Below are 22,399 nucleotides of genomic sequence, written 5' to 3' on the forward strand. Positions count from 1 at the left end.
TTGCTCTTTAATGAATTTTCATGTTGATAATTCAAATATCGCACGAGTTTTATTGGCACTGGAATAAATTAGTGATGAGAAAAAAATTAAAAATACACCATTTAATGTTACCTTTTTTTGACATTTAATTATTACATCATTTTTTTCAGATATATTTAATAATAAATGGTATAACATTTCAGAGATTTTAATAAAACCAAGAGAGAACGAGGAATTCATTTAATATGACAACCAGTTTCATGGAAATGTTTATTGAGGATTCAGAGCATTTTAAGAGATGAATTTGGAAGGGTTCAGGTTTATTAAAAATTAATCCTTGCATTCCCTCAAAGAGATAGTGAAAAAAAAAAACGAGTTGGAAATTTTGTAAGAGAACTAGAATAAAGTTGATGAAGAAAACAAGTAATAGTAACGAAGAGCCTAACGAACAAATAGTTAAAGCACAATGATAACATACTCGTTAAGCTTTTGAGCTTCACCAAACTTCCTTCTCCCTTGTGTTATATCTGATGATCGATGGCTCATCCCTTTGAGACTTGATAATACAAAAAAGTAATCACTGTTTCATCTTTTTATCTATCAAATCAATCATCTGTTGAAAGTTTATCAAACAAATTTCGATGAAATCTCGACTTTTAATTTAATTGAGAAGAAATGGAAGACAGGTTATAAATTTTCATTCACTGTCTAACTTTTCTGAAGATAAAAAACACCTTTAAGTTATTTGCAAGATTCAAAAGTAGAAAAATATTACCAAGAATCAATCTTCCAATTAATTTAAAATTACTTTTGATATTACCAATAAAAAAAATTCACTTCTTCAATATGACTATTTCTTTCTGACTCTTTTAGTAAAAATAAACTTAAATGAAAGTCTATATCACCTGAAAAATGAACAACATGAATGAATTACTTCTTTGAATATACAAAATCAGAAAAAGTCTTGTAGACTCTATTTATAATGAACTCTTTCAATTTTTCTCATAAAGAAATAAATTAAAGTTTTATTCGCGTCATCTTCTGTCCAAAGTGTGAAGGGAAATCACTTTGAGAGCTTTCGGAACGAAGAAACCAACTCGTTATTCGAGAGTCTGTGGCTCAGGGGCATTCGAAAAGGAGAGTTTTGCGTAACGAGGTTACAAGGGAGCTTAGCATCGTATTATCACGCGACGTTGACAGGTACTTGGAGGGTTATTTCGAAGGAGGGGTAACGAGAGGAAGGGAGAGAGAAGCGTTGACAAGCAAGCCCCACGGCGCAAGTATATCACTGCTGAAGTCGTACAGTTATGTTAGCTCCTCTCTAACCCTTATCCAAAACTCACTCCCCTTAGACACTCAGTTATGAAGCTACTAAGCTCCGTGGCTTAAGCGCGAACTCTGGAGGGTTGATATTAATTGGCTTCCGATCTACACCCAAGCCTTGATATACCTACCTACCCTTTAGGCGACATATTTATATATCTATATATCTATCTATACATATGTAAAAATTTAAAATAAAGTGAGAAAAGCTTTTTACATTTTTTATCCTCTTTCTCCTACTCCACAACCCCTTTTCCCCATACAGTTAACGGCTCTCCCGATTTAGCTTCTCCAAATCCATGAAAATTAAGGGATCAGCAAGGATTACTAAAACGTTGTCTCCATCATCCACACAAACCCTCAACTTCCTGTCGCCAAACCCCCATTGTCTGGAATACTTTAACCTCAAGGAAGCCAGAAATTGACCGACTTTTAACCAAAAAATAACAAAAATATTTTTTCAAGTAAAATCACACTCTACATTTTAATAGGATCATCAAAAACTGCTATTTCAATATCAATATTTCATTTTAATACAAAAATACTTTTATGCTTTTTGACATCAAACTGTCAGCTTTATTTATTTAAGAATCTAACAAATGAATAAAGCTTGTAATTCAATGTTTGAGGCATAAAAATATTTTCATAAAATAAGTGTTAACATTTACTCACGTTAATAATAGTCTTAGCCTATTCCCTACCTTTTAAAATGTAAATTTGATGCTATAACTAAACTTAAGTGCAATTAATATGCATAAAAAAATGTGAACCTCGTAAAATAACAAAATATACTTTATAATTATAATTTTACAAAAAACCTGAATTTATAATAAACCTTTGATGTAATTTTAAAATTTATTCAGTAAAAAAATCTAATATAAATATATAATATATAAATATAAAAAATAAATTAAATCTGTCTGCTTATTTATAAGAAAACAATTTTTTTTATTTATAATATTAATATTTTGATGTTTAAGGATTTGCAAAAAGTATTGAAGTAATCATGATTTAATTGAAAGGATCACTGCTACGTTGAACATTTTAATATAAAATTTATCACAAAGTTTTTCTTTACTTTGTAATTTCACCAGCATTCTTCTTTATACAAAAGTAATACATCCATAAATTTTTCACCGCTTCTCACTCGGACAAAATACCCCCCTCCCCCCTAAAGAAAACACTTTAAATTTCAAATCTTCATTATTGTTAAAGAATAGTTTTATAAAGTTATGATAAAAATGATAGTTCTCAAATTCTTTTTATCCTTCTTCACCAGGAATTCAAAGTTTAATGAGAAATTTTCAATTTTCTACTTAAATTATTTTTCCATAACTCTTAAACAATATAAATCATCCATAACAATAGTTACCTAATTAAAAAGAGATTTAAATAAATTAATATTTTATCTCTGTAAAAAAAAAAAACTTTTTTTCCTGCATAAAAAGAAAAAACTATTCTTCAAATAAAAAAAAAAAAAGAAATATTCAAAATATTTTCCTTTTATTGAAAGCTTTCTAGTAAAATATATTTTTATTCTGGACAATATTTTTTCCATCCTGACATCAAAGTAATATTTTTCTCTGAATAATAATAATAATTTATACATCTCCATCAAATCCTTGCTGAAATCATCCAATTCTCATGATTGTGAAGAAATACAGCTTGAGATATGTTTTGTAATATTACTTCTATCCTCCAGCATTTCCATTTTTTATCATTTGTGTGGCCAGTTTGCTAAATGAGGGATCCATCAGCGTTGATTGCAAAGTTTCTTACACTAGTGAAACAACAGGACGACACATCTGGTACACTCAAGGACACGACGAGAGACGAATTAGTCTGTTATTATATGACAAGCAAGCGAGAAAGTGTCGTTAACTCTTGGAGATTACTTGTAGAGAAATATATATAACATTGTTGGTATAACGAAAAGAGGAGTTGGGGAAAAGAGGTTTCTGTGTAACAGACAAGGGAGGTTGAGCTTTTATGCAAGGGTGCAAGCTAGTAAGCTCAAGGCGATGACATGAGACTTTTAAAGCAAGTTTGACTACCAAACGACTAATAAGATTATTCTCTGCACATACGATCATCCCCCTTTGCTTTCACTTGAACCCACTCTACTAGCTATATACTCCCATACCATCAGACCTTAATTCTCTTGCTTGATACCTAATTATCGAGAAATTTCACCGCAAGCATAATACTAAAACTATATATTACCCTTTTATAAGATACACCATCTCATTTTCATCTCATATATTACGTGAAAGATATTGTAAAGACTCTGTCACAAGAAATTCATAGATTACAAGTATGCCAGTAAGTAATTTCATTTAAAGATGATATTTTCATTGAAACTCCATCATATTTGACAGTCTAAATAAGATTAATTTTATGCTATAATACTTTTCAGTTGAAAGTAAAATATTAAAAGAATATTGTGAAGGTAAGAACTTTTCTTGGAATATTTTAATACGTAATATAAACACCTGTGAGTCATTGGCTTAAATCATAGTAATATTTAAACATCTTTTATAACAATAACAATTGTGTAATCCTCTAGCTAATTAATCATTTCCGGATTTTATCACAAACAATTAATAAACTGTTCTTACTTTGTTAATGACAATGTTAGGTTACAAACAACAAAAAACGACAGTTTGTAACAATGATGATAATAAATGAATTCTCAGAGTAATTACAGATTGATGAAAATGTTAATGAGTTAAAAAAGTATTAATAAAAAATACCACTGACCTTGTAGATGCCATCAACGAGCCGCGTGAGCTCCTCCGTCTCCATGGTTATCACTCACTTCTTCCTCTTCCACAACTTGCACTTCTTTGTAGTTACTGGTCGTTGAAACCACTACTGAGACAATCGATTTCACGATTTGCTCATATTTTTTCTTGAGTCTGCATAAGCCGAGTTTCACGTGCTTGTTCTACTTTCGCGATCCACGACACTGCTATGCGGTGACTATTATCTCCCACTGCAGAAATTCTTCACGAAGATGATATAGGAGAGTCCTACACAAGAGAAAAATGAGAAATTTATTATTACCAGATAAAAAAGACATATTATCATCTTTCTTTTATTTATTATTATTTGAAAAATTTCTACTAAAAAATATTACCTTATTTCTTACACAAAAATTTATTTAAATAATTTTTTCAATTAAAATATTAATCTAAATAAAAAAATAAAAGACTTGATGATGATATTTATTTAACTCTCTTATAAATATTTAATCATCTTCACTTCAATGTTTTTATTGACTTTATAATAACTCTTAGACTGCAGCTAAAGATTATCTCCAAGTTTCCATTATTTTTCTAAAAATATATTATTGAAGATTGGTATCTATGATTAAATGAAAAAGGTAAAGCCATAAAATACAAATGTTCAGATAGTCGACACCAATTCTTCCGAATAATTTAACTCCACCAAGCAACATGTTGATCAAAGTAGCTAGCTCATATAGAATCAACTCTAGAACCTAGGTATTATTCATTCGAATGCAACATGAGGTCACGATTTCCAGAGTACTTTCATTCTTGAAGGACACCCAGTACTCTAGCTATCATAGACATTAACCAACCAACACGAGAATAATCTAGACTCAGCAATGAACTCTGGAGAAATAGCAGAAATAACAAGTGAAGCATTAGGTTGTGAACAAAAACTTCTATACAGTCTCCTTCTATATATAAATAACTTATGGCTTCTATTATGAACCCCATTCATCACAAAGGCTATTTGAAAACGAGAAATCGTGAAAGTTGCCAACAAAACCAACGCGTAGATAATGAAAAAAGAGTCACGGGAAATTAAGAGGAATCTTTGGCCAGTTATGAAGTCAAGAGAACTCGATTAGTTTGACTGAGGAAAATAACTAGAAAAGAATCTTAAAGTAAAAAAGTAGTAAGACGACGTTTGACCGAGACACCAAGTCAAGCGAGAGTGATTCCATGCTCTTGTTGACGTATATAGATCCTAGTTGATGTCAACTTGCAAGTTTACTTTCATTCAAGCAAGTCTTTTCGTTACTTTCATCTAGGAAATTAAACTCGTCGTACTGCAACAATCAAGTTTCTTCACCCAGGACATAAAAAATTTAATTACCTTCCGGATTTTTCAGTCACTTAAATACACAGTTCAATTAGAAACATGAAAATATCCAATGTATCCATCAACTCACCTTGATTTATATACTTTGAAAGTATTTTTTATTATCCTAAAGCTGAAACTTGTGTTTATTTGAGTTGATTTAAAATTTTAATTGTGATACTAAAATACAAATAAAGCCTGAAAAGAAGTATACTGACAAAAAGAGACAACATAGGGACCTCAGGAAGCTACTTCCTTGACACTCTTACGAAGAACACGACTCTTGCATTACATTGCTTTTATCGTCTAAGCTACGGTGAATGAGATAAGCGATAAAAAGAGAAAGAATTTACAGGGCATAAGCACGTGCCCTTATGTGCTATGACCTATGACGTAGTTTTTTTTCTCAATTTTCCAAACTTTTATCCAAGAAATAACAGTATTCCAATATAAATCATTTATAATATATCTATTTAGTATTTTTCCTTGTAATTGAGCAGCAAGATATTGAAGGGATTTTTTTTTTACTTATTTCAGTCTACGTTGTTAAGTTATTTTAATAGACTTAAATATCTTTCAAGACGAAAGTTTACTATGAATATTGACGTTAACAGAATTAATTTTGATAAAGAACCAAAAAAAAAAATATTTTCATTAATAAATAAAATTTATTAATCTATTCTACTTTCAACAGTGATAAAAATTATATTCTCTCATGATTAATAATCTCTAACATCTAATATTATAACTCGCAATCTACCTTTCATATTTCTTGATAAAAAAAAATTATTTTTTGCTTGATTTTATGTAATATTTTCCCATTCAAAACCTTTATAAAGTCTTTTAGCATAATAAAAGGAAACTGTTCATGATATGAACCAAACTTATTGATTATAATATTGATAAAAAAAAAAATCTAAATGAAATGTTAACGTCATAATTTATTATTCATTTCTTCTAAGCTACATTCAATAGAGGCTATATGAAACAAGACAAAAATAAAACTTGTAAATTATTATCAATTATTCAAATTTCCTCTACACAAACAAGTTTATGCACACGAAAAAAAAAAAATACCTTTCAATTGATCCTATTTCCCAACGTAATTCAATAATTATTAACTCGTTTGGATATGATTTAAATATCACATAAAATTATCAGCTGACCCAGCTTCCGCATTTAAATTATATAAGTGTAACCCCATAAACCCAACGGATTCGATAATGTAACATAGATTATCAATCGGCTATAACGAAGCCATTCGACCGAATCATTTTCGCTGAGTGTTCAGTGAGGGAAAGGTTAGAAACTTGTATTGGTACTGATCTGTCGTGACACAAACACTACAAAGTATCTTGAGATTAAATTCCATAAAAATAAGGTAAACTAGTCTCTCTAGCTTGGTTATATACTCCAAGATCCAATACATTAAAGAGCTTCACAAGAATTCAATATTCGATCACAAAATATTTAAGTCTTTAGAGTCAAAGTTGGTGGTGGTGGTGAATAGAAAAAATTCGTTTCGTAAATGAATGTTTAAAATTATAGGATCGATCAGGAATGCTAAATGAAGTAAAATACAGTGGAGGAAAAATATAAAGAAAAAAAAAGGGTAGCAATTAACTACGGTGTTGGAGTCTGATAAAATTCTCGTGTAAACTCCATTGGTGTGAAAAAGGTACCGAGAAAGAATGTGGAACGAATTTGCTGGTTCAAGCGATGAAAACTGCCGTTGCATTCTTCAATCCTTCCTTCATCGTTTCTCATTTTAACTGTTTTAATTTTTTTGCTAATTTTTTAGTCAATTTTTTCTGCACCAAATGACTGAGTCGATACAAAAGATAATTGTCTACTCATCAACTGATCATTTATTTTTATCGATTGTTATTACGATATAGAATTATGTGATGTTTTCTTCAGCATTAAGTAAATGTTTGAATTATTATTCTTATTATTATTGAAAATTATTGCTTCCGTTATACATTATATTAATGTACCGTACGTAGAGTCGATTAACTTCAGAGAGCGCGCGCACATATTCAAATCGAGAGTCTTGATACTTTGGAATGCTGTCCTACCACCTCATGCGTTCTGTTGTAACGGTAACAAGGTGAACCTTCCGATATCCTACAGGCACACACAGCTGACCTGTACCTACTGCACCTGTGTAAAAGATTGTTTATGCTCTTGAATGCATTTTATCAAGATTACTTTGAGATTTAAATCCTTGTAATAATTTAATATTATTATTTTAATGGAGGTAAACAAACAAATCGTCCTATAAATTATCATAAATATCCACGCTGAGCTTTAAATCAATTGCAAAGACTTCCAATCATGAATAACTATAAGGTAGATTTTTTTTCAACTCAAGACTTTCACCCAATTTATTTTTTCCTTATTATTCAAATATAAAAATAAATAAATAAATTTAAAATTATCAATTGCTTCTATTGAATAATTTTAATTTAATTAATAAATTAATCAACAAACTTTATTATTTATCTGTTTAAATATTCAATTAATTATTCATAACCACTAGAGTAATGAATTTTCGATTACTACTTTTTTTATAAAATTTATATATTATTATTAGAAGAGAAGGTAGGTCGATTTGTTTATTATGCGAGCATGGTGCGTCTTCCATTAGTTAACTCATAAATATATTGAAAAATAATTTCTTCGCAATAAACAGAAACTTCGAAAAGTGACCATTGATGATAATTTAACAAAATAAAAAAAAAAAGTGACCCATAATCCTACCTTCTTAATGTTTTAAACGTTGCTTATTATTATAAAAAAACTATTTTTCCGATATCGTTATTATTATTTAATAAAATAAATATCATTGTGAAATTTTTATTGTACTAACTAAATATTTATGGCTAAATTTTTTATTCAATATTTATTTGCAATAATTATAATAAATCTTCTATGATACCCATATTTAATTTTATTTGTTTCCAAGTGATTTAAACTTCTAAAACAACATTAAACCGTTTAACAACAACTAAACCCCAAAAAAAAACATCACATCACTAACTTTTTTAAACACCTTATCTAAATTTTTCAACGATAAAAAACCTGTAATAAAAATGCATTATCATCATGTAAAAAAAAAAGAAGAAAACACTTCTCTATAATACATAATTTTTATTTTACTTCAAACTAAGATTTTTTACCACCTCGGACAGTCAAACTTAACTTCTTACAGATAATTTAATTTCCACTTTCTTCCTCTTTTTTTCCAACATTCCAATATAGGGAGATAAAAAAATCAGTGAAGTCGATTAGGACAAACGGACCCAATAGACTCTTCCTAGAAACGAAATATTCTCACCACGGTATCTCCCAAAGACATTACTCGACATTTACGAAATCCCACCTGTCGGACAATTTCTTTTTATTTCTCTCCTTCCACTATTTAACCTTATTTCCTATCAAGTAAACCTTTCTTCTTCCGTATTTCCCTAAATTATTTTCAACTTTTACATTATTTACATTTCAAAATTCTATCGAAAAATTTTTATTATTTACAGTTACTCGAATATATACTTCACGCTATGAATAACCACAAGATATTTATCGCTCGGTCTTCTTGGAATTTATGATTTCAAGATAAAATTCAATACATATATGAATGATGATTTATTTTTATACCCAAAGTATTATTCATTGATAATTAGTTGAAATCAAGATAAACAATAAATTACTCACTTTTTTTTATGATTAACATTTTTCTTCCTACTGAGAGTAAATACCTATGATTAATTTTATAACTCTAATCTCATTCAATTAATCATAATCATCAAATACTAATTCTATACATTGTTAGCATAAATAAATATTTATAAAAAACTAAACATTTCTATTGTCAATCAATTTTTCATAAGAACAACTTAATTTTAAATAACAGTAATTTGTAAATAATCAACTCAATTAAAAAGTAATTATTTAAATAAATTCATTTCCTCTCTTTATCTATCAATCATTTCACACTATATATATAGATATATATTTCCATTTAAAAACCTTCCTATTACTTCAAAACAAAATTTTCCCAATTTTATTGGTGTCAAAAACAAATTTTACACATCAATTCTCTTTTTTCCACTAAAATAGAAAAAAACTTTTAAAAGATAACTTTTATTCTATAGAAGATTCAACATTTGCAAGCATATTTTTTTGTGAAACGTCAGGCGCAAGTGAAAACGACAGTTCATGATCAGACACACTAGTGTAACCACTGAATTTTAACAGAATAATAAAACAATGAATACAAAAAAAAAAAGAGAATAAAAAAAGTTTTTAAAGCTTAGATTAATCACAGCAAGTTCATTCTTTCACCAGCTTAATCTCTTTGACGATTCACAAAGCGTAAAGAGAAACAGAGGAACCAAGGAAAAATGTAGAAGATTGGTATATAACATTAGCAATCGAAAACATGTCCTCGAGAGTTGAAGCTAAATATCTATGTATATATTTTCTGTATATTAAATTTGCCTAAAGGGGTATAAATTGTAAGTAATGTCATACATATCTATATAAACCTTCGAATTAGAGTTAGATAGTGAAAACAAGCAGAAGAGAGATGAGGAAGATCGAGTTAGAGGAATGAAATTACAGTATCCCTTCCGGTGTGTCCATTTATCGCATTTGTTTGGTTCCTGAAGCGACGAGTGGATCATGGCACGAGCCACACTATTCGCGTTTACCCTTTCTCGTTTTCCTCTCGGTGTCGTAGACTCAATAAACAACAAACGGATTTGATGGCATATCCGATCGACATGAAAATATACCAGGACATTCACAATTTACGTATTTCAACCATTTTTTTTTTTTATTTTTCAAATACTTTTAGCATTAAAATTGACTTTACTTTCTCTACAGTTTTTCACCATTTCTTTAACACTTTTTTTTATTATCCAACGATGGAAAAAATGGCCCATTATCATTGATGCGTACAATTCCTGGTAGGATTATTATGAATATTTAATGATTCCAAGTTGATTTATTTTTATAATGATTCCTTTAAAAAAAGTAGTTTTTTTTTCATCACATTTTTATTTAGTTTATGAATGAATGGATTTATTGCTGAATGTATTGTAGATTTTTTTTTTTAAATTACTGTCCAGATATAACTTATGGAATTACGAATAATCATAAAATTTTCATAGCTGTAATAATAATTCGATTAGGAATGTAAGTACGTTCAATAAATTTTCCAATGCCATAAAAATTCATATTTAATTAAAAAGATGGCTGTGTTAAATATTTGACGATGAAATTATTAATATTATTCTAGCAAAAAAGAATTATTATAAATTATTATATTGAATGTAATAATTGATAAAAAAATGTTCTACACCATAAAAAAAAATGGAAAATTTTCTTCCTCAATAATGAATTAATTTTATCTATTATTGGTTTGAGATAAGTAATAAAAAAGGATTGTTATTTTTTATAAGGATTAAATTATTAGTAATTGTCCAATCTCTATTTTTATAGTTGTATTATAAATGAAAAGAAGTACTGATTCATTTCTTCAAATAAATGATAAGATGATGATATTTATCTGATGACAATTTTTATTTATATAAAAATAAATCACCTCGTATTATATTTATTTAATCTAACTTAAGATATCATATAAGCATTACTCTCAAGTGAGCATCGACTTTAATTTAAGATGAGATAGAACGGTAACGAGAGGTACTCAGCACTGAAGAAAATGCAATCTAAGCAACTTTAATTATGAGAATAGAAAAAAAAAATCCTACCAATTCGATTGAATTTCATTTATCCAACATTTCTGTGCTCTTGGAAATTTTAGCAAGAAGATAAAAAAGTATTTTAAATATTTCAAATTCTCAATCAAACAATTAATTCATTAAATTTGTCTGTCTTTCTTCAATTGAAGTTGATCTTATTTATTTTTTTAGCAGACAAAAAAAAAATTTTTTTCAAGTTTATTTATCATCCAAAATTTCTAGAAGTTCTTAGCAACTATAAAAGTTAGGAGTTTATTTAAACAAATCATTAATAAAAGTTCATCAAATACGAATGACGAAGCGAGGAACAGCCTCAATCAACGAGAAATTTGATAGAAGTAACTAGGGGTAGGAAAGATATACGAAATGATTCATCCTACAGGTACTCGCATTAAACTTTCAAAATAAACACAACTTTCTGTGGCAACACCAGAAGTATTTTCCTCAGTGAAATTGCTAAAATAATTTCGATCGTTTCTCGACAACACCCTCATTTACGTATCACTTCACAAAAAAATCTTTCAGAGCCAACTTTATAACAACTTTGATGCAACAAAGATAAATATGAAAATAAAATATATAACTACAACAGTAAAAGATGAAAAAAAAAATATCAATCACGACTTATAATTTTTTTAAACTCACCAATTACTCAAAGTTTATTCTGCAAAAAATTAACATTCATTCACGAGCACATAAAAAATGGTCCATCCAATGAAAAAAAAAGGCCCAAAAATGGGTGAAAAATTGATCGGAAAATTTGAGAATTTTTTTAAAAAATTACTAAGCAATTTTGAAATCACACACGCGATATGATATCAAGCGAGAAGTGAAAGGAAGAAAGGTCTAGGACCACCTTCCGTCTCGACGCGCGCGAAGCGACTGAGTAGAGTACAAGTGAAGTAGTAAAGTCCCCACTGAGTGAGCCAGTTACGTTGCCTGGCGCACCCGCTTTCCTGGAGATCCGATTCCAGGTCGATCATTGACCAAATTCCAGTTGAATCTTCATCTTAACTTGTTGTTTATTATATTTTATAATCATTTATGAATTGATCTCTAAATTTATATCTTAAAATTTCATGTATTCGGTGAAGTTTTATCTCTAATAATCACTGTCGGTGTATTCATCTTCATAATCTTTTTTTTTATAGCAGCATTTACGTTAAATTTGATCGTTTATATTAAAATTCATGACAGAAGGCCAAATGAACGTGCCAATTAATTGATAAAATATATAATCAATTGAATAAATCAACCAATAAAAAATAAAAATAATAAAATTGTTATTTTTAGAACTTTTTAAAAAATTATTACTGATACTTTTTTGTTATTAATAAACAAATAATCATTTTCTTTGTTAAAAAATAATCTTCAAATTAAAAACATCAGTCTGTTTATGATCGAGATGAAAGAGATTTAAAGACTATAAGACAAGATGTTTTTTATTAGCAATAAGATAAAAAAAAATTCATTTTTTATTAACTGCAAAAATTACTATATCTTTTAATAATATCTTGTAACTGCTATCTCCAATGTTTCTACCGTACTTAGTTTAATTATGTTGCAATAATTATAATGCAGACACTCTATTGAAAGCTCAATAGCCTAAAGCTATAAGAGCATAAATGTTATTAACATAAATAAACGAAGAAGAAAAAAATTTTTTAAATAATCATGATGAAGATTAGATTGAAGAGTAAAACAAATAAAAATTCAAAACAATTCTAAATTTTTTCCCACTTTTAGTGAATCGATTAAAGACGATGTTTCCTCTCCACTATTCCCTAGTGTTATTCTCTCTCTGGACCGGTCGTGAGCCGTAGGCGACCTTCATTTCGGCCTTTAACCACATTCCACTGGGACTCGATAAACATCACATTCATACAATATTTTTCTATGTTTTTTGCTTTAATCGAAATGATTTTTTTAAATTAAACTCTAGATAATATTTATTTTTTTTCATTCCCCACAAATAAGGATGAGTGTCACAGAGCTCTCAATTAGCGAAATTTAAATTTAAAAAAAAAATAAATAGTGAAAGTAATATTAATACAACCTGTGATATTCCTACTTTTTTAGAAACAAATTGAATATTTGAAACACATAAAAACAATATTTTATTCGCTGATAAATTTGACAGAAGAAGCAATCTCGAATTCTTCGAGTTCCCAATCTGCAGCAACGTAACCGAAATAAATCTCTTGACGGAAGAACCGTGGGATGTTTCTAAGACATCGATATTCATTCACCCTCTTTGTCTATCAGTGATTCTATGTACCTTTCTACTATTACTCTGTTACATACTACACTCTATATAATATATATATATATATATATATACGATACCATATCACTCCACAGACTGATGCATTATCAAGTAGCTTTTCTTGACTATAATCTTGATTCTAATTCAACACTTCTGAAACATTGAACGATCAGAAGATCTTGCAAAAGATTTCCTCCTTTTTTTCTACTCCAACCTCCAGAATGTGTATCTACAAGCATACAAAATTTATATAATATACCTTCTTTTAAAAATTCATTTAATACATATATTCATTTCTTATATTATTCAAATAATTTAGCAATAAATCTTGCCAAAATTTCATCGAGAATAGAATCAGAAAAAACTTTAAATAAATCTAGTGTTGATAACAGGTTATTCATGGAAATTTAATTCTAGTTTTGGAATCAAAATAAACAGTAACTTTTTTTCTTAAATAAAATATTCACATTTTTCATCATAAAAACTCCAAGTGTAAATAAACATCAAATTTTTACGAATGGTGGAATATTTTAATATTAATTTATTACTTTGAATATGTGGAATTTCAAAGGTTTGATTGAATAATGCTAATTTTGAAAATAAACTTCTCGAGAATTTAATTTGCAAAAAGCATTATTTTTCCTCTTTAATAATATTTTAGCTCAATTGATCCAATAAATCATTTAAAAAAAGACAATACCTAGAAACTCCAGTATTAATAACATTTAAATTTAATTTGTATTGATAAAATACCTTTTAACATTACAATAAAGAATGAAAATAAATTATTAAAATTATTCCAAAAACCAGAACTGAATTTTCAAATATCTTTTATCAACAGAAATAATTAAAAGCATTTAAAAAAAAAAACGACCCAGTAATAAAATGACAAAATAAAATATTCAACAAAATAAAATGAAGTTGTTTACTCCAAAAAATAAATGTCAAAGAATTTTCATTCCCACGTTTTCTAAACTCATTTGTGTTAAAAAATAAATGAGCAGAAGACACGAGAAAAACGTTAAAATTGTTAGAAAGTGGCACTCAAATACATAAACGGAAGAGTGAAATCATTTATGCGATCATGTAAATTCATAAAATGTCACATTAAATTAACCTACCATACAATCAATAAGTATTTAGAATTTTCTCCAACTCTTTAGCATCAACACTCATTTATATCCTTCATTTCTCAGCAAATTGCCTTGTTCCTCTCTATTTAGTCCTATTCCCTTTGGCTACCTTATCGTCATCATGTTTCCCCTGGAGCTTAATGTAAGTCTGAGAGTGCAAGTGGTCCCTTTGAAGCAACGAGACACCGCGAGAACTTGCCGACGCTTTTTCAATTTTAACGGGTTAAAAAGGGATAAACGACACCGAGTGCTGAGAGTGCAACTTGGCGTATACTATCACCCTTTGAATGAACGAGTCGAAAGTGAAGCGCGGAGAAAATCTGCAAAGGGAACTAACAAGTACCTAAACCTTGGAAAGTTCTCCAGTGTAGTAGAATAACCGGTCTCAAAAGTATAAGAGAGTGTCTACGCGATTTAATTCCCTTACTTATACTATTAGTCTATCCAGTACCATCATCCCTTCTCCACCAACTCTTACACTACTGAAGTAATTTAAACCTCTAATCCCTAATTTATTTCCTTCTGGTGTTTGTTTAAGCTCGAACGAATATTCTAATGGATTTTAACGCTAATAAACATCAACTTTTTTATAATTAGTTCTGATAAAGAAGTTCAACGACTGTTTATGCTTTTTTAAACTGTATTTAATGTAAGACATTTTAGTCGTTATCTAATTGTATTTTAGCCTTTTTGGTCAACAGATCTTCGAGCTTTGAAAGAAATATCAGTACACTTTGTGCTTATTTATGACTACATGAAAATTTTACTGGCGATAATGAACATGGAAATAAATATTACTGAGTAGGAGAATAAATTTTTGAGACCACTCTTAATGGAAGGTGCTTCAATCTTAATTTCATTCGATTTTAATGATTATTATAAATTATCTCAAGTACTCGATAAGATGCTTTGGATATAAAAAAAAATTATTTAATGATATCTAAGATACTTTACTGCAAATCTTGATGTTGGGAAGTGTGTTATTCCAATATGATAAAAGCCTGTAAATATGATGTCATTCATTTAATTAACATTGCATCACTACATGTAGATTAAAATAATACATATTGAGTTGATTTAATATTAAAACTCTTTATACAAACTATTGCATTTAATAATCACTTTTTATACTTTTAAAAACTTAATGAATTTTAAAATTAATTTATGGACATTTAATTTTGAACACACTATGCAGTGTAATTATTTAGTATACTGCGAAGACAATTATTAATATTAATAAAATATTTTATCAAGTAATTGCAATTAATTATTTTATTAATTCAGAAAATATTTTATTAATTAAAGAAAATAATAAATAATATTTGAAAAAGCTTTTTTTAATTGTAGATTTGTAAAGAACTATTCACTGTCTAATAGATAAAATTGATAAATTATTTTTTAAATCGATGAGATAATTAATTTTGGCTAATAAATAATTTTTTTTCTTAATGTAGACACTTTTAAATATATTGAAATGACACATTTACATTTAAGATGCACTCCCATAAAATAATTTTTCACTTTATGATATATGAATACTTTATTATTGATGTAGTTAAACTAATGAAATGTTTGAAATAAAATTGAAAAATAAATAATATTTATTTATCCCAAGATTTATTAGTAATAATTCTTGATTTATAGAGAAGGTTAACGCGAGAAGATAAACTCTAAAGCATAATAACATAGCGAGATATTCACTATATTTAGCACAAAATTAAAACATTTCATATTACAAAACAATTCATTTCCATTGAAATATTTATTTACAATTTCTACATTTGCAAATATTTATTTCCAAACAGTTGTTTCATTATGTTTACAAAAAGTAATAATAATTAAATAATTAATAAAAAAAAATCTTAGTAAGTAATGATTTAATAATAAACAAGTATCTCATATCACATATTTTTTTCTAAAAAATTAATTATTCAATATTTAATAACCTGACTAGTTATTAGTATTTTACATATTGAAACGAAATATATTTTTTTCAAATTAATTCAATTTATAACTACTCTGACCCAGTATCCACTCAATTTGAAAGTTTCTCTACTGTATTATAATTTAAGTACATCATAGAAACCCAACAAAGTAAAGTAATGGAGTCAAACATGAGATGAGGCATAAAAATTCGTACACATTTTTCCATTCGACTGAATAAACTTTTCCCTTCGACCGAGCATAAACGACCGTCCCACTGCGGTTGTTCCACCCGGATATCGCGCCCTCCTGAACGCTCTATCGAACACGTGAATTCGCGGATTAACAAAAAAAAAATAGAGAAAAACTGTACGCACAAGCGCCGAGATGAAAACATGAAAGTAGGGGTGAGAAAGTTGAAAGATAAAAAAAAAAACCTTTGCAAGTCCGTAAATTCATGTATGTCGTATCTAGTGATAATAAAGCGTATATAGTTCTGTCTCATTCTCTCATTGGAGATAGAGTAACCAGAGAAGCATGTAGTCGGTTCTATAGTTTCGAGAACGGGCGATGAAAACTCGTAAAGGTGATCGATGAGTTCCCCAGGGGGAGGGCTAGTATGATACCGAGAGCAACACACCCGTTTTCTACACCCCTTTTTGTTTCTATCTCCCTCTATAGCAACATTAATGACCACCCAAAAACAAAAACGTGTGTACAATGTTACGGAAAATGTTAATAGTCGTAAAATGTGCTCGAACTAACAATTGTCATGAAGACAAAGTGATACTAAAATTTTATATCTCTGACAAACTCATTTTTTCAATGTTTATTTTTTAGATTATTTATTTAATTGTGGTTTATTGTTATTGGCATGATACTATTGGAAATTTATTACATTTTTAAACTAAATTCAATTTTTAACTTTATCTAAATACCTTCAAGAACATCTATTTCATTTCAATATTCTCAATGTCTACCTTTTTTTAATCCAAAGCATTCTCCAATTTATCACTGGAGATCAACGTTACATCATGTTTAAATCATCATAATAATTAAAAATGAAGAGCTCATGATCAACAGAATATATTAATTTTCATGTTAAAATGAAAAACAAAATTTTTTGGTTGGTTTTAATATTTAGTGTCCAGGTCAGTTTTCGAGTATGATAAATAGCAAAAAACAATTTAATAAAGTTAACTCTTATTGAAATAACTTTCAATTTTAATTGAAATTGTTATTTGTTCAACAACTATTACAATAAAAAAAAATTGTTCACTCAGAGAAACAAATTTATTTATTTTTTAAAACATTTTTTATTTAAAAATATTTATTCAGTAATATGACTCAAAGTGATTTTATAGCTTCTCCTTGTATTATTGTTTTTAGTTTTAACAATACAATATGACTTCGAACCAAACAAATTCCAATTATTTTTTTTTATCAATCAAAAGTTCGTTAAAAAACATTTGAACAACTGGTATTGTAATATGATATTTTAATAGAAGTCAACTTTGAAAGCTGTATGAAGGTTTAAATAAAAAAAGTTCAATTAATATTTATTGATAATTCATCTTTTAATAATTTACAAGCTCTACTAATTATTTTCATTATTTACTCATCATCACTAACCGCAAGAGGGAAACAATAATATCGAACGTAAACACCTCTGACGTTTATAACTACTGACATGTAGATCTTGACTCCCAATCCCACCAGACCAATACCAAGTGTCACTGACAGCTCTCAGTGATGGATACTCGGCACAACTGCCGCCCAAACTCTCTCCAAAAACCTGATTCCAGTCCTCACACTTCGTCACAATCTGTCCACATAATATTTCACACCCTATTTACTCCTTCTTATCTCCTTAGTGACACGTAGATGTTTTCTTTCTTTATTTCATTCCAATAGTGATCCTTTTCTTTTTATAACAGAAACCCATCCCAAATTTATACAAGCTCACAATGATTTTCAATACATATGTGTACCAATAGACAAGCTTATTCAAATGCACTAGGGTAATTCAAAGGAAAAGGAAGACGAGAGAAAAAGAAAATAATCAAAAAATAGAAGAATTGAAAATCAAAAACGAATAAAAGTCAAACGAGTAAACTTTTATTCCAACTTCATATAGTTCAAGGCACGTACGAGATAGCAAGGGAGATTTAAAGTTTCGACGTCATAGCTTCCGGGATATCTGGGTGAAGTGTAGAAGCGAATACAGAATTCTTTGGGAAGTCGTTGAAGCCTCTACCAGTTCATGAGCCCAGGTCAGGACTCTACGATTTGTCCCTTGAGAATTGGTGAAAACTGTTCAGGGATTCGAGGATTTTCAGACCAAAGTCTGATAATAGAAATTCATATCAGAAAATTCCAATAAAATATCTTACAATCACCTAAGTAATGGTCATTTTATTACATTCTATTTCATTGATCTTTTTTCTTTCTTTTTTCCTGTCAACTAAACTCTAACACGTCTGTTTGATTACTAATCAAAGGAAAATATTTATCCAGCAATGTAAAAGCTATTTAGTACAATGATTTCTACAAAAGCTTTGATATCAAATAGCGTGACAGAAGTACAGAGACAACCCTAACTCCTCTATCTCTTCAAGTTCAATTGAAAATTCAATGGACCCTAAGTCATCATTCGACATGATCACTACAAATTTCAATGGTAGCATACAGTCAAAGAAGATCAAAGATGAAGTGTTCAGAGTGTGGATAAAATGTGAAAGTTATTGGTACTGAAAAGATTTCTACAAGACGAACATAAACCATTGAAAATCTCTGGAAAAAAATAAAAATAAAAGAACATATATATATATATATAGAAGAATTAGATACCATGAATGTTTCAGTAGCTTTCAACAAGAATAAAGAAATTCTAGGGAATAAGTTTGGGAAATGTTTAAAACTTTGATATTTTTTGGAGATTTTTAACATCTAGGAAACATCTAACTGACAACCTCCAAAGGTCATTAACCTTTTCAACACTTTTTATTTATTTTATGAAATAACAAAATTGAGGTTGAAAAAATTCAAATAAGCTATGGATCCAAGAAGTGAGAATGTTTTAAATGAAAAAAAATCCAGGTCAGCATATATTTTATCTCATGAAAAAATGATGATGAAAAAGAAGCAAGAGCTTTTAAAAATATGTAATCCTGTATGATAAAACTATCTTATATAATAAGTGCATAGTTAATGAAGAAATATAATATAAATATAAGTATAAGAGTGTTCATTTTCATAAGAGAATTAGTAATTTTATGTAAATTCGAAGATATGGTTATTACCAAGATATTTTATTCTAAACAAAAAAAAAATTATTTTTTATCAAGCTTTTTTTTTTACATTATTATTTTTTTTATCTTATAAGATTACGAGCCGCTTGTTTGTTGTTGCTTTTACAAGCAGGAACCTCAGGGAGCTTTTACCAAGCACAAGTTTACTCATATTGCAAGAAAACTAAAGCTCTTCCACATAAATATAGCTTATGTATTAATAAAAATAATAATAATAAAAAAGCTTAAAACCAGATTTCAAAATATTTTTCTCTTGTTCATTTTTTATTTTACATTCGTGTCCTTTCCAATCTTTACCACGATTTGTCTTCTATTATCAACGTGTTTTTCTGTTTATTTCTAAAGAAATTACATCTTTTATATTCCAAGAAAATAATCCAAATCCCTCAAGTCCATTTTTATCTACATTTCTCTGAGGACCAATGCGAGAAAAGACAAACAGAAAACGAACTGAAAAGCTCAGTACTTCAACGGCCCTTGGGATTTATCATGCGGTTGAAAGATTTACTAGCATAGTTTGAAAGTGTATTATGTTCTCACTCTAACACAGAAGAAAAGTAGGCAGCTTGTAAAATTCGGCTGAGGTATACAAAAGCTTCAAGCTGTATAAGCTTTTGAATTTTCTCACGCTTCCACATCGTTCTCTTAAAGTACCAGAAACTTCTACAAAGCAAATATCAGAGTTCTTGACAAGGTCAAGAACCTTGAAAATTCCAATATTAACATAAACTTTAATGCTTTAGACTACTTAGAAAAGTAGGCTTTTATTCTTAAGAATGAGTATCACCAATAATCGTCTTTACTCTAATAAGAATAATTAAAAGTAAAGGGATATTATTTTTATTATTTATCTATGTTTTTAATATTAAAAATCAACAATAGAATCTATCAAATTAATCCTAGAAAAAATTACATCTCTTTCAATACTTCTCAACATAAAATTTCATTTTATAAACATTAAATAATCTCATAAATAAAAAAAATTAAATTTGATCTCTTTACAGTAATATTTCAAAGGATCTTTCAAGCATTTTTATACTAATCAAACAATGTAACGATGAAAAAGAATACTCTTCCTGTACAATGCAATTCATAACATAAAGAAAGAATATTTCCTTTTTCCTATTTTTACATTGATATTATTCACATTTTTATTCTTACTTATTATTCACATTCATCCATCTCTGTCGACCTCGTCATCTCAATGTATATCTACATCATCTACGACTGTCGTGCCATGAATAATAAAAATAACTACCGAAGAATCTAAACAAAATGATATACCCAACTATCAAGTTCACTATATAGACATATTAACAGAGTAATCTCGTAAAAGTAAAAATATTCGAAGGTAGACGGGATTCCAGTTCTCCAATCCTCCAACTAGAACTATAATCTGTTCTATCTCCTTGAATTGTCTACATTTTTTAACTTCTCTTCTAAACAATTAACATTATTGAATAAAATATCCATATATACTACTAGTTATAATTTTCTTCAAACTATTCTGATTGAAAGTACATTTCTCCATGTCCCTATGTCACGAAGATTAATATTGTCCTAGTAATAAAACATTAACATGAATTAAGTCAATATTAACATAAAATTCCCATTGTTTATATCTACTTTCAATGGAACTAAATTCAATCATCATCCATTATCATGATCAATTTTAATCTAAATATATTATGATTTATTTTTAATAAATATTAATTAAAAATATTTTTTCTCACATTTATTATGTTCAGAAATAAGTTTTTTCTTCAACATTTCAAAGTTAATTAATCATTTAGAAATTCAATATGAAGTCACACCTTATTATCCGACACTGCGAAAGGATTGAATAAATTGAGAAACCTTTCATGGCTAATTTAATGTCAGAATCAAATGATTCCTAGGTCCAAAAACTAATTAAACAAAAGCAGAAGAGAACTTAAAGCTATGTATCGTAACAATCCAAGGCTATAGAAACAGGATAGAAATGATGAGGTAGCTATTGCGCAAGATTCGACAAAGATATCGTCTGTCATTATACTATCTCAATGAGTACAAAGCCAACCAGATCCAATAGACAATGCTTTAACCATCTAATTTAGCTTTGTGGTTTATATCAAGCCTACGCATAAGCTGTATCCTATTCGATTGGACACCTAACACACACTTGGACCCCTCCTATATTCAGTAGAGTGAATCTCGTTTCAGTTTAACGCCAGGGATTCCAAGTTACGTCAGAATGTGAATATGCTGCAAGATATCCATTGCTCTCCCTCAGGCGTTTTCTCTGCCTAGAGTGCAGCGGTACTTATTCACGTACATGCCGCACCCTTTACCTAAGAAATACCGAGAGTACACGGCTGATAGAAATACCTATTTATCTCACTGATTGTACAGGTGTATTTGTGTTGACTACATGAGCTCACTAAAGTGCTGGAGACTTTCTAAATATCTAAGTATGCTATTACTTTATACTTTACTTACATTATTAACTGCTGGCCTTCGTTTGAAGACGATGAACTGATGACTTATTTTCCTCTTTAACTCATTCTGCTACTTTGTTTTAACTTCTATTTTCAAAAAATA

At 28.6% G+C, this 22,399-nt stretch overlaps 1 protein-coding gene across 4 annotated transcripts in view; it reads right to left on the bottom strand.

Moving 5' to 3' along the window:
- LOC118063872 (Insulin receptor substrate 53 kDa) overlaps positions 1-22,399 on the bottom strand; it is a 101,827-nt gene that overhangs the window by 77,773 nt on the left and 1,655 nt on the right. For 2 of the 4 annotated variants that reach the window (XM_035078070.1, XM_035078071.1), the window contains exons 4-6: positions 22,298-22,383; positions 13,533-13,681; positions 4,063-4,334 (exon numbers count right to left, since the gene is read on the bottom strand). In XM_035078070.1, coding sequence (XP_034933961.1) covers positions 4,063-4,107 — 45 coding nt within the window. In that variant the 5' untranslated portion in view covers positions 4,108-4,334; positions 13,533-13,681; positions 22,298-22,383. Of the gene's footprint in view, positions 1-4,062; positions 4,335-11,831; positions 12,057-13,532; positions 13,682-22,297; positions 22,384-22,399 lie in introns of those variants that run through there. The other 2 variants (XM_035078072.1, XM_035078069.1) reach the window with 1 other exon arrangement.

The sequence above is a fragment of the Chelonus insularis genome, unplaced genomic scaffold (genome assembly GCF_013357705.1).
Source record: "Chelonus insularis isolate UGA/USDA-ARS -01 unplaced genomic scaffold, ASM1335770v1 contig_150_pilon, whole genome shotgun sequence".
Taxonomy (NCBI): Eukaryota; Metazoa; Arthropoda; class Insecta; order Hymenoptera; family Braconidae; genus Chelonus; species Chelonus insularis.